Source organism: Bufo gargarizans, chromosome 4 (genome assembly GCF_014858855.1).
Source record: "Bufo gargarizans isolate SCDJY-AF-19 chromosome 4, ASM1485885v1, whole genome shotgun sequence".
NCBI classification, from domain to species: domain Eukaryota; kingdom Metazoa; phylum Chordata; class Amphibia; order Anura; family Bufonidae; genus Bufo; species Bufo gargarizans.
The window spans coordinates 298,030,424-298,048,185 of NC_058083.1; the positions used below are offsets into that span (position 1 = coordinate 298,030,424).

Below are 17,762 nucleotides of genomic sequence, written 5' to 3' on the forward strand. Positions count from 1 at the left end.
GGGATTTAGCTGGTTTCCACCGACTAGCACGGAGCCGAGATTAGCTGCGTCCCTCCATGTCAGCGCCGGAACCGGAAGTCCTTTTGTTCTTCTTGGCGATAAGCCCACTCTTTTCCCATTAAAAATATACACTCTGTGAACCAAGTATGGGAGAGTCAGGCTGTTGGCCGACAGCTAATCAAGGTTTATGGGCAGGTTTAGGGCTTGATCCCATACAGTGGTAGCTGCATGTGATAGAAAACCACCACAAAATGTTGTTGGGGCGGTTTTCTAATACACTGTTAATGGCCTCTCTTTTTTGCAGGCAAACATCAGTTTTATCCACAAAACCGAGTGGTTATTAACAAGCAAACTTCTGAAATAAAAGCTTTTACGGAAGCTTTAACAAAACTGGTGTAATAGAGAACAAACAGTTGCCCAAAGAAACCATCCAAATTCAACCTTTTATTATTCAGAGCTCTGTTGGAAAATGAAAAATGGAATCTGATTGGTTGCTATGGGCAATTAAACCAGTTTTGCTTTGCACCATTTTTTATAAATCTCCCCCTATTGTTCTAAAATAGGGGTCATCATAAAAAAACATTTTGTTAAAATGTGTAACTGATATGATCTAATCATCAAATCTCATAGGCAGAGGAAGATCTAATGCCAAAAGACACACAAATCACTTGTTGTAGGGGAAACATCTTTTCAGAAGTGCTTTTACTCTATAAAGGAATCTAAAGGAATTACCCAGAATACATTGCATGGATGTTCAGGTGGTCATACACATCAATAGACAGAAGTTTGTTGATGGTTTAACTATTATCTGGTGAATGATCATTTTGCAAATATGGCCATATACATTTTAGTCCATAATGGCTGTTGTAGTCGTTCGAGCTGGCCATACATATTCAATGAAACCTGGTAATAGAAAAAAGATATTTCTGGTGACATTCTTTCAAAGAAAGATCTTTTGCCCATGATTATTCTTTCAATAAAAAATATTTAATCTGACTATTGGACAAAAATCTCCAATGCCAGTCCGATCATTTGTTATTAAATTTCACCCGATGAATAGTTGTTATAATAATCGTTATGGTTGAAAATCGCTTGTTTTCATCAACTTTGGACTGAAAAAAAAAAAAGAAAGAAAAAAATGATATGGCTAAAAATGCATATTGTTGATGGCAATAGGATAGATATGTCCTACATTCACCTCTGAAAGATCAGATTGAATAATCTCACTGAAATGTTTCTTGACTTTTTCTATAATGTTCATCTACTGTATGTATATTTGCACTATATTCAATTCATCCATAAAAATGAACTGACACGTCAGATTTCACTAACAATACTATAAGTTCTTAAACTTTCCAGTTTATTTCAGTCTGCCTAACTGAAAATATACCATATAGTATCATGCTTCAGTTTCAGACAAAATGCTTAGCATGGCTACTTTACTGAAAATCTATATTCTTGTATCTTTATAGATGCTAGCAAAGCAACGTTTACTGCATCACCAAGCTCCTGCTTTCTGGCTAGTCGAAGCAAGTCTGTAGGACTTTCAAATGACCCTACAGTAAAAAATGAATGCCTTCAAGAGCAGACTTATTCAAATTTGTCACCCGACCAGCATGCTGGGCTTGTTCGTGGCTTGTACTCCTTCTCAAATGAAGATACTGAAAATATTCCACTAACAGGTAGCATGGAAAAATATGACTACTAAGTGAACAGTTTATTATCTGATTGAGTAGATATTTTTTTTTCTACCTAGTTAACAATGTAATGTCCTTAAGCACTAACCTAAATTTCCATGTAAAATTTACATTTTGTAGATCAGATGGAGGTATCCCAAAGTACAGCACATCTTATGACTCCACCCATGTCACCGGCCATTCTCAACCGAGGAAGTGTTATAAACCAAGGACCAATGGTTTTGAGGCCCTCCAGTGTGGGTCCCGGAATAGCAAACCATGCTCAGGTTTCTTCATTTTCTGAGCCACTCTACCACAGTCTTTCTGAACCTAACCAGAACTATTTTGGAAGTGGGTCTAACTATCAGGCTATGTTCAGAACTCATGCTCAGTCTGGTAACTTTCAACATAGGCTGGATCAGACTAGATATCCACAGTTAAACGACCAACAAGTCACACGGGATTATTTCACCAGCAGTTGTGCACTGACTCCATTTAGCACCCGTCCACCATCAAACTATGGGTCATCAAATCCGCAGGAAATACAAAACATGCAATTCTTTAATTCAAGTGGATTCAATTTCGTAAATGGTGCCACTTCTGGAAGCTGTCAGGGTGGAACATATTCTTCAAACACACCCAACGGTATTGTATATAATTTTTTAGTAATGTTTTCCTAATCTTGGCACTGACAAAAGCTATTTACACTTAAACCTTTAAAGGGTGTTTCCAGGAGTAGAATATTGACAGCCTGTCCCCAGGACAGGTCATCAATATCTGATCAGTGGGGGTCCAACTGCTGCAGATCAGCTGTTTGAAGGCGCCACGGTGTTCTGGTGAGCACTGTGACCTCTTCCTAGGGTAGTGATGTCACGTTCATCGGTCATATGACCTATGTGCAACTCCATCCCATTTAATTGAATGGACCTGAGTAGCAATAGCACACACAGCCACTATACAATGTATGGCTCTGTGCTTGGTATACTAAGAGGTGGCCACAACACTCTTCAAGGCCTCTTCAGACAGCTGATTGTTGACAATGCTGGGTGTCAAACCCCACTCCATCAGATATCCTGAGGAAATATCAATATTCTACTCCCAGAAATCCCTTTAAATGTCTTATCATTACAGACATAACCGTAAAGAACATATTTTTTTTCAGAGTTGGTTAAGTTTTAGGAATGTTCACTACAAAGGAATTTTTAGCCATATGGGGGAATTTTTGACAAGTGTCAGGTAGCAGTGCAGGCTTTGTGTTTATTATAGTAAGTGATATTAAAGAGGTTGTCTCAGTTCAGCAAATGGCATTTATCATGTAGAGAAAGTTAATACAAGGTGCTTACTAATGTATTGCAATTGTCCATTTTGCTTCCTTTGCTGGTTAGACTCATTTTTACATCACATTATACACTACTTGTTTCCATGGTTACAGACCACCCTGCAATCCAGCAGTGGTGGCCGTGGTTGTGCAATATAGGAAAAAGCACAGGTCTCTGGTGGCTGGGACTGCGGGAGGGCCCATAGTCCAGCACTTTCTTCTGTAGTGTGCAAGCACGGCCACCACTGATGGATTGCAGAGTGGTTATAACCATGGAAACAAGTAGTGTATAGTATGATGGAAAAATGAATCTAGCCAGCAAAGGAGGCAAAATGGACAATCAAAGTACATTAGTAATTACCTTGTATTAACTTTCTCTACATGATAAATGCTATTAGCTGAAGTGAGACAACCCCTTTAAAGCTGATATACCCTCTTCTATGCCTCGCTGTCCTCTGTATATAGACTGTTTAAATGCAACAAGAGACCCACTGTATGTAGCTATATGTATACCTACCTAATTTGTAGCAGAGAGATAGTCACACATATACATTCACCCACAACCATATAAAATATCAGATCTGTGAACCTATGAGCAATGCACTGGGCTGTTTCCATGACTCTCATAGACCTTCATGGAAGGTAACCTTGCAGTCTCTTCTTTGCTGCTAAAGGGGATGAGGGACATTGAATGTTATATTACTTTGAATGCATGCAGAATCTTGCCCCAGCAGCAGTTTCTGAAGAGAAAATGGGATCTCAGACAGGTTATAGATACAGTAGGTAATCTTCATGAACATTATTTGTAAATGTAGTGTGCAACAAATGGATGTACTTCTTCATTGCAGTCACATTAGAAGTATAAATTATACACATACGTTTTACATCGGTCTATGATAACCCTGTAAGTCTGCAACTAATTTATGACACGGTGTACACTTAAGCTAAACCTTCGAAAGTCCATGAACCTGAACTGAAATGTATGCCAGGTCCTGGCTGACATATATTTCAGAACACTAACAGAAGTACGGTATGTGTGGTTCAACAATAAACAACAAGCTAATCACACATCCATCATGATTATAGTATCAAATTTTTATTAAACATGTATTACAGACATGATTGGCATACACAAATAAATAAAAAATGGTTAAAAACGCCAACACAGTGGTGGTGACCGTACGGCAGGATAAGCATAATAAAGTGCAAGTGCCAAATAGTATGGCTATGAAGAGTACAGATCAAATAACATGTGGGGGGAAAAAAAAAAAAAATATATATATATATATATATATATAAGCGATCTAGTATAATACAAAGTATATAGGCCAATATTTATATAATACCAACCAAATTATTGTGTCCCCGCCTTGTGTCCACCTCTTGAGAAAGCTGACGGCGAAACGTGCATCGGGGCGTGGTGATGGTCAGACCTGAGGCGGGGACACAATAATCTGGTTGGTATTATATAGATGTTTGACTATATACTTTGTATTATACTGGATCGCAAAAAAAAAAAAATATATATATATATATATTTATTTCTCTCACATGTTATTTGATTTGTACTCTTCATAGCCATACTATAATAATAATAATACTTGTTTATGAACTCTTGAATCTGACAAATACCATCCGTTTGCGTCCGGACCTGCCTGCCGGAATCCTTTGCCGCAAGTGTGAAAGTACCCTTAACAGTGACTGTATTTCTGAGTTATAACCTCCCTTCTGATCCTCAGCTGTGTATAGTTAGGCCCATGTAGCAAAGCTTAGGCAGTGGCACCTCACCTTAAAGGGATGATAAAAGCAAACACATTATTTTTCCAACCACTTCCCCCTGCATCACACTGGACTTATTAGTAAATATGGCTTCTTTTCGGGAGGGCGAACGATGCATGGCAGATGCAGTCTGAGTCTATGATTGGTGGAGCAGCAATTTTAGCACCATCAACCAGAGAGCTAGCTACATACACTCTGTCACACTGACCGAGGAGGGAGATGGAGACCGCGGCTGCAGTTCTCCCTTACCACCCACCTGTTGAAGCGCACATACTGGATGCATGGATTCCTGGTGGAGGGGGGTGGGGATTGTATTGAACTTGATTACAGAAGGAGAAGGAGGAAGAGGGCATAGGGAGGACGGGGAGATGAAAGCAGACAGACACTTAAGTTAATAAAAGACTTCCTCAGCATCAGGGGTATAATAGCAATTCATAGGACCTTGTAGCAAAATAAGATTTAAGAAATAACAGCAGTATAAGTAGCAATAATTAAAGGTATGTATAATAGAACCATATATCTGAAAACCTTCATTATAGTAAAAGACAGTATATTGTTTATCCCACATAAAGGTATAGGGCCATATTTATCATTAGCTCAAGTCAGATAAATGGAGTGAAAAAGTTGAAATTATTTTCGCAATCGCAAAAACTGTGCAAAATCTTTTGACTTTTTTGGCTCTGCGCTATGCTCGCCAGTTTTCTGAAAGTGGCCGTGTTTTCTTATGTAAATGAATCTCTAGACAGATTTACTATTGCGACTATTTAAAAAGTCGCAAAAAAGTTGAAAAAAATTGCGCAATTTCACTCCAGTGAGGACCATGCTTATCTTATGCGACTTTTGTAAAGCCGCTTACTGATGGATAAACTGCTACCATCAAACCACATTTATCAGATCACAGTTAAAGGGCCGATCATAAATCTGACTTGGCTAAAACTGACTTTAGCCATATTTGAAAGTGGAGTGAGCTGTCAGAGTAATAATAAATCTTGCACCTGCCTCCCCCCCCCCCCCGCCAAACCTCTCCTCCCTCCCATCTCTGGGCCCCATAGAAAGTACTATGGCAGCTATGGTTATCGCTACATCCATGATCAGCATGACTTAGTAGGTTGCCTTAAGATAAGCCCCATCACTAGTCTGGTGGTTGGGATGGGAAAATGGCAGCTAGCCCTGTTTTAATAACCCTCTAGACACTGACTCTCTAATGAGCACTTCTACTGGGGTGTACATACTTCCCCCTCCTAGAGTGGTCCCAAGGATCTAGTTTAATATACTTTGGTACCTGTGACTAGTAATATACCCTTAAGATCCCCATTATAATTTCCAACTGTCTATAATGTGAAAAGTCACAAAATCCGCAAAGTCTGGATGTTTTTTTTCTGCTGCGTACAGTGGCTGGTATGAAAAGACATTGTAATTGTACGTTAATATAGTGCATGTGCCAATACATGACATGCACAATGTAAACAAGGTGCATGTCAAAAATTTGGTTTGCTCTGAATAAATTCACGGCAAATTATGTAAAAAATCGTCTATTTCCTGGCTGCAGAGAGCCTGCATAGAGGTGTAGAACACTGTGCCTTGCAGTAACATGCATAGGGAGTCTGCTTTGGTAGTGAAATAATACTGTGAGTCAGTATGACATGCAGATGACAGGCGTCGCTCTTAGAATCACTGCGCACTTCACTTATTTGGGCAGTCACGGGGCCAAAACTGACTAAATAACTCACGTATGAACTCAGCCTTACAGGTCAATGTTAGCGGCAAGAAGAAGCACACTCCTTTTACACCGTAATCCAGCTGACTCCACATAGATGTCTACAGACCCTGTTCTATTAAACGCATATACAAGTAGAGCGCCCTGAAAGAGTCATTATTTTGCCCTTTCTCTGATCCATCAGAACAATAACCCACAAAAAACGGATCCTGTCTGTGAAGCATCGGCCTTCACTCGGTCAGCATTTGGACAGTAATCCATCAGTATTGCTAATGCCCCCCAAAAAACAGGAGTGGATACAAAACAGACATGACACATGAATGGAATATTTGCATGTCTTCTCTGTTTTGTACCCACTCCTGCTTTTGGCTACCAAATCACAAATCAAGTTATTATGTTTTTGGAACGGGGGAGAAAAAACTATGTTTATTTAACAAACAGGATATTAACACACATAAAATACAACACAGAAGGGGCAAAACCACAAGATTTAAAAGACAAACTGGAAAAACAAAGTGCTTCATCAACAAGAATGGATTGACGACCAGTGTAGGGGTGACCATGAGGGTAATGCATATGGATCAAGAAATATATGGCTGATAACTGGAGGACAGTCCAGTAAACAAGACGAATCCAGCTCATTCTGTGACGAGCTGGGTTGCTGATAAGTGGATTCTAAGTGTCTGAAGAAATGCGAGTAAGGACATTGGAATAAATTGTCCGCTTCCTACAATTATACATTGGTGTCACGCTGTACAGAGTCCATTGTTTTTGAAGGAGCAAAGCAGCCTGTGCAGGATCCAGAGTTTCCTCCAAGGGGGTGCACTGTGGGATTTTTCATTTAGAAAAGCTTCGCAATGCAGACCGTCGACATGCAGAGGACAAGCTTACGGGAGGATACCTCGAGCTGTGAAAAGGACTGCTCCTTCGTGCCGATGACCTACTTCTGGTGGTTGTTTGCATATCCTAGCGATAAATGATGTTCCCATTTACTGACTGTAAACAGAGATATTGACAGACAAACGTATCATACTCTGCCGCCATCTTTCTAGGCGCCACGTCTCCAGTCCCCTGACCTGCCAGATTTACCAGCATCTGTTCCAGGACATGAAACATCATTCATCCCGTAGTCCTGGCGACTGACATATAGCATAGCCTCCTCAAAGGGCCTAAGCAAAGGGCAGGTGTCACGCATGAGCTGCCACTGACTGACATTGAAGTTACAAAGGGGACTACTCCTGTCTGCTTGGATCATCAAGAAATCGTTGATGGCCTTTCTTTGTTCGTACAGTCGGTCAAACATATGGAGGGTGGAATTCCAATGGTTGGAAACGTCGCATATCTGCCTATGTTGAGGGATGCCGTTCTGCTACTGCAGGTCAAGGAGGGTGTGCTTTGCAATGTACGAGTGGCTGAAAAGTTTCCTGGCCATTTTTAGGATGTCTTGCAGATGAATGGAAGCATTCAGGAACCACTTGACAACCAGATTGAACACGTGTGCCATGCAGGGCGCATGGCTCAGCCATACTTGGCGCAGCACCAACACCATGTTCTTCCCGTTATCGGTCACCATGGTTCCGATATTGAGATGTCGCAGAGAAATCCAGGATTCAATTTCTTCCTGAAGGACATGGAGCAGTATCTCCCCTGTGTGACTCCGTTCGCCTAGGCAAACCAGGTGCAGAACAGCGTGAGAGGGGTCGCACATGGCTTGCATACACTACATGCCTCCAGCATAATTCTTGGATCTCGTCATAAAATAATGTATTTTGTGTAAATTGCGAGCAGGGCATTGCTGTAGACATTGACATCACAAGAGATACAAAGCAGCGGAGTTTACTTTGAAATGTAAAATTTCAACACTGCGTAATACAGAAAAAGGAGGTGTACAATCACCCATAAATTTTTCAGAAGAAAAATTGGTTAAAATACAAATTTTCACCAATGAAAGGATAATGGAATTCGGTTCATACAGAAGAAAGTCTGCTATCACCCATCAATTTTCCCCAAAAAAGCATATTTCACATTAAAAATTTCACCACTGTTTTATTCGGTCCATACCGCAAAAGGAGTTGTACAATCATCCATCAATTTTCCCGAAGAAAACAAGGTTGAAATAAAAAATTTCACCAATGAAAGGATAATGGAATTCGGTTCATACAGAAGAATGTTTACTATCACCCATCAATTTTCTCCAAAAAAAGCCTGTTTCACATAAAAAATTTCACCACTACATAATTCAGTCCATCCCACGAAGAGTGCTTCACCACATATAACTGCACCGCTGAATGGCAATTAGGCCCTAATTTTTTTCTATTTTTACACAAAAACCTTTATAACAGATTAGTGCAACTATAAACGGCGAATATATTTTTATTTTGCCAGTAATACACAGCAAACTGAGCTGTAAAATATCTCACTGCACTGCACAAGAGCAATAAGGCCCTACGGTAATTTTTTTCTATTTTTACACAAAAGGCTTTTGAACAGAAAAATGCAACGATGAAAGGTGAATATATTTGTATTTCGCCAGTAAAACACTGCAAACTGGGCTGTAAAATATCTCACTGCACCGCTGAATGGCAATTAGGCCCACATTTTTAAATATTTTTACAAAAAAGGCTTTTCAACAGATAAGTGCAATGGTGGACGGCGAATATATTTGTATTTTGCAAGAAATACACGGCAAACTGGGCTGTAAAATATCTCACTGCACTGCTGAATGGCAATTAGGCCCAAATTTTCTTCTATTTTTACACAAAAGGCTTTTTAACAGATAAGAGCAACGAAGAAAGGAAAACTGGGCTGTAAAACATCTCACTGCACCGCAGAACGGCAATTATGCCCTAATATACGGCAAACTAGGCTGTAAAATATCTCAATGCACCGCAGAACGGCAATTAGGCCGAAGTTTTTTAATAAGTGCAACGATGAAAGGCAAATATATTAGTATTTTGCCAGTAATGCACAATAAACTGGGCTGTAAAATATCTCAGTGCACTGCTGAATGGCAATTAGGTCCTAATTTTTTTACATTTTTACACAAAAGGCTTTTCAACAGATAAGTTCAACGATGAACAGCGAATATATTTGTATTTTACCACTAATACACGGCAAACTGGGCTGTAAAATATCTCACTGCACCGCTGAGCGGCAAATAGGCACTATTTTTTTTTCTATTTTTACACAAATAGCTTTTCAACAGATAAGTGCAACGATGAAAGGCGAATATATTTGCATTTCGCCAGTAATACACGGCAAACTGGGCTGTAAAATATCTCACTGCACCGCTGAGCGACAAAGATATTTTTCCTTTTCCACTAATACACGCAAAAAAGTGCTTTAAAACAGATAACAGCACCGCTAGGCGGCAAATATATTTTTCCTTTTTCCACTAATACTTGCAAAAAAGGGCTTTAAAAGACATAACTGCGCCGCTGAGTGGCAAATATATTTTTTCTTTTTCAACTAATCCACACAAATAAGGGCTTTAAAACATATAACTGCACCGCTGAGCGGCAAATATATTTTACTTTTGCCACTAATACATGACAAAAAGGGCTGTAATTTTTGCACAACACAACCGCTAATAGGCCCTTTTTTACCACTAATACAAGCCAAAAAATGCTTTAGAACATATAACTGCACCGCACAGGGGTAAATAAAACGTATAAATATTTCCTTCATTAACCCTGTTAATGCCTGTATCAAACAGCACTTGCACCCTAATAAAAACGGTTTGCTGGAATTGCAGAGCTGTATAATGGCAATTTGTATCGCCAGTCAGTGCAGCAAAGTGTAATCGGTTTGTTCCTATTACCCAGGCTGTAACCTCCCCTACTGAACCCTGTTCAACAGAAATGCAGTGGAATGATTCCTCCCTATCCTTCACCTACACCTTGAATAATCTTTCCCTGCAATTGTAAATTTATTTATTATTTTTTTTTAGCACAATGACGTTTTTTCTATCACTGTCCCCAGCGCCTGCTGATGTCTCTCCCTGCACTAAGTACACTGGTGAATGGCCGACTATAAGATGGCTGCTGTATTTATAGGGCTGTGACATCACAGGGCGATCCCGCCTTCCCAGAGTTCCTTTCTCCATGTCCTAACACGTGCAGCAGCCATTTTAGGAAAAATGCAATTCGTTACCACAAAGCGCAAAGAAATTTGCATTCGGTGCAAATAGAATTTTTTCTGAAATTCTTTACGAATTCCACTTCGTCAGCTTCGATTTGCTCATCTCGCTCGTCTTGGACTACCAATGCACAGTGTGCATAAGGCAGGTTGGGAAGTGGTGCCACCATCTTGGATGAGAAAAAAGGAGCCGATCTGCAGCTGTAAAAAATAAAAAGAGAGCACTAGGTAAGTGTTTTCTTCCCTACTGTATTAATGTCAATTTTGTATTTTCAACTGGAAGGTTATTTTAATGTACAGTACATAGCAGGCCCATTGATGCTATTGTATGGCCATGTAGATGAATATCCACTAACCATTAGATATCTGAGATTTAAAATCAGGGAGTAAAATTAATATAGAGATATAATAATGTGGCAGTGATTTTACGAATAAATGAATACCAATTCTAAGTACATGAACTAACATATATTTATTAGAGATTATAAAAGGGCTGCTATTGTATTTTGTACAATGATATGTATACATAAAAAATCTTACATTTTGTCAATTTGGTGGTCACCCTACACACTATCCAGTATCTCTAATTTTATGTAGCTCATCCCACCCTCTTAAACTCTGGCCCAATTGCTTTGTGGATTCTCAATGTCCACCATCAATTAAACTGCAGATCCACTGATTTCCGACTCTTTTTCTACCATCCAAGATGCCCATATCACTTCTGCGGCTACCTGATCCATACAGTACACTGGTATTCCAAAATACTTCCTGCTTTTCCAACCCTGTCTTCAAGGCAGAAAAAAGTGGGCTACAGAATGCCCCATATGCATTAGATAGTCTGCGACGCATTGCAGCCATCTTGCATGGCAAAAAAGGGGCCTGGGAATTGGTGGATCTGCAGCTGAAAAGAGGAAAGGAGGGCACCAGATAATGTTCTCTTGGTTGATGTGATTTTTTTTTTTTGTGAACTGGAGGGTCACTTTAATGTCAGAAGAATGCTTACTGCTCTTCACATAGGACCCTGGCACGCAACAGTTGGGAGTTGCGTCCTTTTCCTCGGGCATGTGTGCGAGGGAAATCCATTACATATCCACAATGAAAGCCATTAAAAATTCGGCATGTAAAGCACTCAGATTTTGCTGCAAATATCATAGTGTATCCATGACAGATTTGCTTCCTTTCAATTTACACTACATGTGGATTTAGCCTTAACATTCCCTTTCCCAACACCCAGGGACCTAATAGACGAATTTTATAAATGTCTCCAAGGTGCTCCCTTAGTTTACAAATTACTAGCCTCCAGCAGCATCCTCGTAACTCTGATTTCCCCCATCCGTTCCTCTTATCAAACATATAATCACTGGCGTAACTAAATGGGTTGCAGCGGTCGCAGCTGCGACTGGACCCCTAAGCCAGGGGGGTCCAAAGGTGCTGCATATTTCCCTTAATAAGATGCAGTGCATCTTATAAAGGGAATACTAGTGAGCGCTTCCATTATGGAAGCGCTCATTAGTCTGCAGGAGGAGGGGGAGAAAAGTGCTTTAAGCGCTGTACAGTACTTACCCCTCCTGCTGCTCGCTCTTCCTGGGGCCCGTGCTTCTGTGCCCTGGCCACCTGCAGCATCAGGGCGTACACAGCATACTCTGACCTGACGCTGCAAGAGATCAGGTGAAAGCAACGCGGGCCCTAGGAAGAGATGAGAGCTGGGAGACAGCCTGACTGGGAGAGGAGCAGCAAAGCAGGAGAGGTAAGTTTGTTTATTTATTTTATAGTCTGATCTGAGGTCTGATTGGGGATCTGAAGGGTCCGATTAGTGATCTGAAGGGTCTGATTGAGGGTCTGATTGGGGGTCTGAACGATCTGATTTGGGGCCTGAAGGGTCTGATTGGGGATCTGATTGAGGGTGTAAAGGGTCTGACTGGGGGTCTAGAGAGGTCTAATGGGGGTCTGAAGGGTTTAAGGTGGGTCTGATTGGGGCTCTGGAGGTATAATGGGGGTCCGATTGGGGGTCTGGAAGTCTAATGGGGGTCCGATTGGGGGTTAAGAGGTCTAATGGGGGTCTGATTGGGTGTCTGGAGGTATAATAGGGGCATGATTGGGTGTCTGGAGGTTTAATGGGGGTCTGATTAGGGTCTAGAGGTCTAATGAGGGTCAGATATGTGAGTTTGGAGGTCTAATGGGGGTCTGGAGGTCTGGTGTGAGGTCTAATGGGGGTATGGATTGTCTGATTGGGGGTCTGATTGAGGGTCTAAAGGGTCTGACTGGGGATCTAGAGAGGTCTAATGGGGGTTTGATTGGGGGTCTGGAAGTCTAATGGGGGTCCGATTGGGGGTCTATAGTTCTAATAGGGGTCTTATATGGAGGTCTAAAGGGGGTCTTATATGGAGGTCTGGAGGTTTAACGGGTCTTATCTGAGGTTTATATTGGAGCGGGGTCTGACATGGATGTCTGATATGGGGTCTGAGAGAGGTCTAAAGAGGGTCTGGTCTGAGATGTGGGAGGGTCTCATCTGGGGTTTGATATGGGGGTCTGATCTGAAAGGTAAAGGTTTTTTTTTGTACTGGCACACTATCTGTGTGGTACCAGTATTTTCAAGGGGACTGTTTCTGCAGTTTAGTTTTGGGGGGGGGTTAGGATGGTGTGTTAAGAAGGTGAGGATGATGGAAAAGTAGGAAAGTAAGATGTCTGTTTGTTAGAGACAAGACGCGGATAAACTAAATCATCATGGCGGTATAGTCTGAAAGGAAAAGATGAGGAAAGAGAATATCTACATCAGAGGAGACCTCAGTGGATATAAGAGGTACATATGTGGCACTGTATTACCCTGTATGTTCTGTAGCGCTGTATGTAATGTTTTCCAATTATGTCTTTAAAGGGGTTGTCCGTTTTTTTTTTTTCCTTATGAGCACTGCCTTCTCTGCTCTGTTTACCTGCTCACCATTGCAATTGTAGCGGCAAGCAGGTAAACAGCAGAGAAAGCAGCTCTCATATGAGAGCCGGGAGATGCTCGCCGGTCTGATATTGATGACCTATCTTGAGGATAGGTAATCAGTAGTAAAAAGAGGACAACCCCCTTTAACAGCAGGACTGGAGGGAATGGGTTAGGTTGAGAATTTGGCATGGGGGGGGCATTTTAATTTTTGCCTCAGGCAGCATAAATGCTAGGTGCATCCCTGCCCCTTGCCATGAAGCACTGAGGGAAGGTGGGGGGGGGAGGCGGCCCAAGCTGGATTTTTGCACCAGGGCCCATGAGCTTTTAGCTACACCCCTGCATATAATAGTTACTCATAAAGTGGTGAAAGACCTAAAATCACTTTCTGTAAAAGGCTAACAGACCCATCTTTCCTATTAACACTCTAGCAAAAATGGACATCGAAGGAGAAGTGTACAGCCTCTCATTTTGCAGAACCTGGACCTTTTTTTCAATTACCTAATTGCAAAAAATATATAAAATATGAAGCATAAACATACTGACTTATATTTACTAATCATAAAGATGACATAATGCTTTGCCAAGCTGTCAAGACCTCTGCCAGACTTATCACAGTGGCTCAGGCTGGATGATAAATCTGGTGATGGGATAGTTACTTTTATCTGACATAATAAACAAATATTGGTTGGCATACTTTGAGACAGATTTTTATGCCAGAATTGTGGCAAAATGGCACTAAGACCCACCCCATTGAAGCTAATTTATGCCACTTTTAGACAGATTTTTGGCACAGACACTATAATACATTTGGGCCACTGCATGCTTTTTGTTTTGAAAGCATACATTATTGAGTATATTCATACAGGTTCATGTGCTGCCACCATGTGCAGTCATCTCTTCTATACCTTTCTTAGACACCCCACATTATAATCTATAAGGTTACATTATTTATCTTATCACGTTACATATGACAAATGTCAGGTACGTAGTTTGAATATTTGGCAAGTAAGGAATTTGGGTTAAGTATACACAATAATTATTATTAGTGTTGAGTGACTCAAAGACCACAAAGTGGACTTCAATCTCAATTTCAAGATGAATTTGATTTGTCGCAAAGCTGGGCTTTTTTGAACTTCGTGGTGGCAAATCGATTTTATCTGAAACTAGCTGAAGGACCCGGCTGCGCTCGGGTATATTTAATCTATTTAATTTATTGTTTGTGTGTGTTGTTAAAAGGTATCAACACTATCCACTATAACAGTGACATCTACAGCACCCTGTCCCCTTAACAGTGACCTCCACAGCCCCCACCCCTTAACACTGCCCCCCCCCCCACAGTGCCCCGTCTCTTAAAATTGTACTTCCACAGCAGCCCACCCCCTTAACTTTGACCTTTACAGCAGCCTTTCCCTTTAACAGTGAGTTTCACAGCACACCACCCCTTTGACAGTGACCTCCACAGAGGCATGCCCCCTTAACACTGACCTAGCGGACCATCCCCTTAACTGTGACCTCCACATCAGCCTGCCCCTAGGGTGGCCAGAGGTCCAGTTTTAGGCCAGATAGTCCAGCTTTTAGACTCCCTGTCCCCCATCTGGCACAGGGCCTGGATGGACACAAGGATGTCCTTTTGAACAGCTTACTCTCAGACAGGAGCACTGTGCTGTCTGAGTGTGAGCTCTAGGAATAAAGTCACCGTTCCTCCCACCCCTGCAGCTGACAGAAGCTACAAAGTGCTATTAGGCCATGGCTTTACTTCAATAGCAATTATCCTGGTGACAGATTTCCTTTAAAGCTCACCTACAGCAGTGAAGAGAAATGGCTGGGTTGTTATGGAAACCTGGAGTAAAACTGTGTATGTGGAGACTGGCCTGCGAGCTTCAACTGACTGATAAGGGTCATGTGACCAAGCGTCTATTGGTTAATGTGTTTTTGGGGAATATCTCAGGACCGGTACGTCCTAGAAAGCTGAGACTAAAACCTTCCCGGACACCTGATGTACCCGTGTGCCTAATTTCGTTATTGGAAATGCAACAGTGCGGATTCCTTTAGCAGACATACATACATACATACATACATATACATATACACTCAGCTTTATATATTATGGTGTAAAAAAATAATAATCATACTTACCTCATCCAATTGCTCGCATTGGACTGGCAGCTGCTATCTTGCTTGAAGATCTTGCACGAAATTCTGTGCGCGGTGACATATGACATTATCACTAGAGTTGAGCGAACACCTGGATGTTCGGGTTCGAGAAGTTCGGCCGAACATCCCGGAAATGTTCGGGTTCGGGATCCGAACCCGATCCGAACTTCGTCCCGAACCCGAACCCCATTGAAGTCAATGGGGACCCGAACTTTTCGGCACTAAAAAGGCTGTAAAACAGCCCAGGAAAGAGCTAGAGGGCTGCAAAAGGCAGCAACATGTAGGTAAATCCCCTGCAAACAAATGTGGATAGGGAAATGAATTAAAATAAAAATTAAATAAATAAAAATTAACCAAAATCAATTGGAGAGAGGTCCCATAGCAGAGAATCTGGCTTCACGTCACCCACCACTGTAAGAGTCCATTTTCATAAATTTAGCCCCAGCACCCAGGCAGAGGAGAGAGGTCCCGTAACAGAGAATCTGGCTTCATGTCAGCAGAGAATTAGTCTGCATGTCATAGCAGAGAATGAGGCTTCACGTCAGCCACCACTGCAACAGTCCATTGGCATATATTTAGGCCCAGCACCCAGGCAGAGGAGGGAGGTCCCGTAACAGAGAATCTGGCTTCATGTCAGCAGAGAATCAGTCTGCATGTCATAGCAGAGAATAAGGCTTCACGTCAGCCACCACTGCAACAGTCCATTGGCATATATTTAGGCCCAGCACCCAGGCAGAGGAGGGAGGTCCCGTAACAGAGAATCTGGCTTCATGTCAGCAGAGAATCAGTCTGCATGTCATAGCAGAGAATAAGGCTTCACATCAGCCACCACTGCAACAGTCCATTGGCATATATTTAGGCCCAGCACCCAGGCAGAGGAGGGAGGTCCCGTAACAGAGAATCTGTCTTCATGTCAGCAGAGAATCAGTCTGCATGTCATAGCAGAGAATGAGGCTTCACGTCAGCCACCACTGCAACAGTCCATTGGCATATATTTAGGCCCAGCACCCAGGCAGAGGAGAGAGGTCCCGTAACAGACAATCTGGCTTCATGTCAGCAGAGAATTAGTCTGCATGTCATAGCAGAGAATGAGGCTTCACGTCAGCCACCACTGCAACAGTCCATTGTCATAAATTTAGGCCCAGCACCCAGGCAGAGGAGAGAGGTCCCGTAACAGAGAATCTGGCTTCATGTCAGCAGAGAATCAGTCTGCATGTCATAGCAGAGAATGAGGCTTCACGTCAGCCACCACTGCAACAGTCCATTGGCATATATTTAGGCCCAGCACACACACAGGCAGAGGAGAGAGGTCCCGTAACAGACAATCTGGCTTCATGACAGCAGAGAATCAGTCTGCATGTCATAGCAGAGAATGAGGCTTCACGTCACCCACCACTGCAACAGTCCATTGGCATATATTTAGGCCTAGCACACAGGCAGAGCAGAGAGGTCCCGTAACAGACAATCTGGCTTCATGTCAGCAGAGAATCAGTCTGCATGTCATAGCAGAGAATGAGGCTTCACGTCACCCACCACTGCAACAGTCCATTGGCATATATTTAGGCTTAGCACACAGGCAGAGCAGAGAGGTCCCGTAACAGACAATCTGGCTTCATGACAGCAGAGAATCAGTCTGCATGTCATAGCAGAGAATGAGGCTTCACGTCACCCACCACTGCAACAGTCCATTGGCATATATTTAGGCCTAGCACACAGGCAGAGCAGAGAGGTCCCGTAACAGACAATCTGGCTTCATGTCAGCAGAGAATCAGTCTGCATGTCATAGCAGAGAATGAGGCTTCACGTCACCCACCACTGCAACAGTCCATTGGCATATATTTAGGCCTAGCACACAGGCAGAGCAGAGAGGTCCCGTAACAGACGATCTGGCTTCATGTCAGCAGAGAATCAGTCTGCATGTCATAGCAGAGAATGAGGCTTCACGTCACCCACCACTGCAACAGTCCATTGGCATATATTTAGGCCTAGCACACAGGCAGAGCAGAGAGGTCCCGTAACAGACAATCTGGCTTCATGACAGCAGAGAAT

The 17,762-nt window shown here is 42.1% G+C and overlaps 1 protein-coding gene across 1 annotated transcript in view; it reads left to right on the forward strand.

Moving 5' to 3' along the window:
- RFX6 (regulatory factor X6) overlaps window positions 1-17,762 on the forward strand; it is a 115,676-nt gene that overhangs the window by 68,944 nt on the left and 28,970 nt on the right. The window contains exons 16-17 of the mRNA XM_044291745.1: window positions 1,473-1,682; window positions 1,818-2,321. Of these exons, the coding sequence (XP_044147680.1) occupies window positions 1,473-1,682; window positions 1,818-2,321 (714 nt within the window). The remainder of the gene's footprint in view (window positions 1-1,472; window positions 1,683-1,817; window positions 2,322-17,762) is intronic.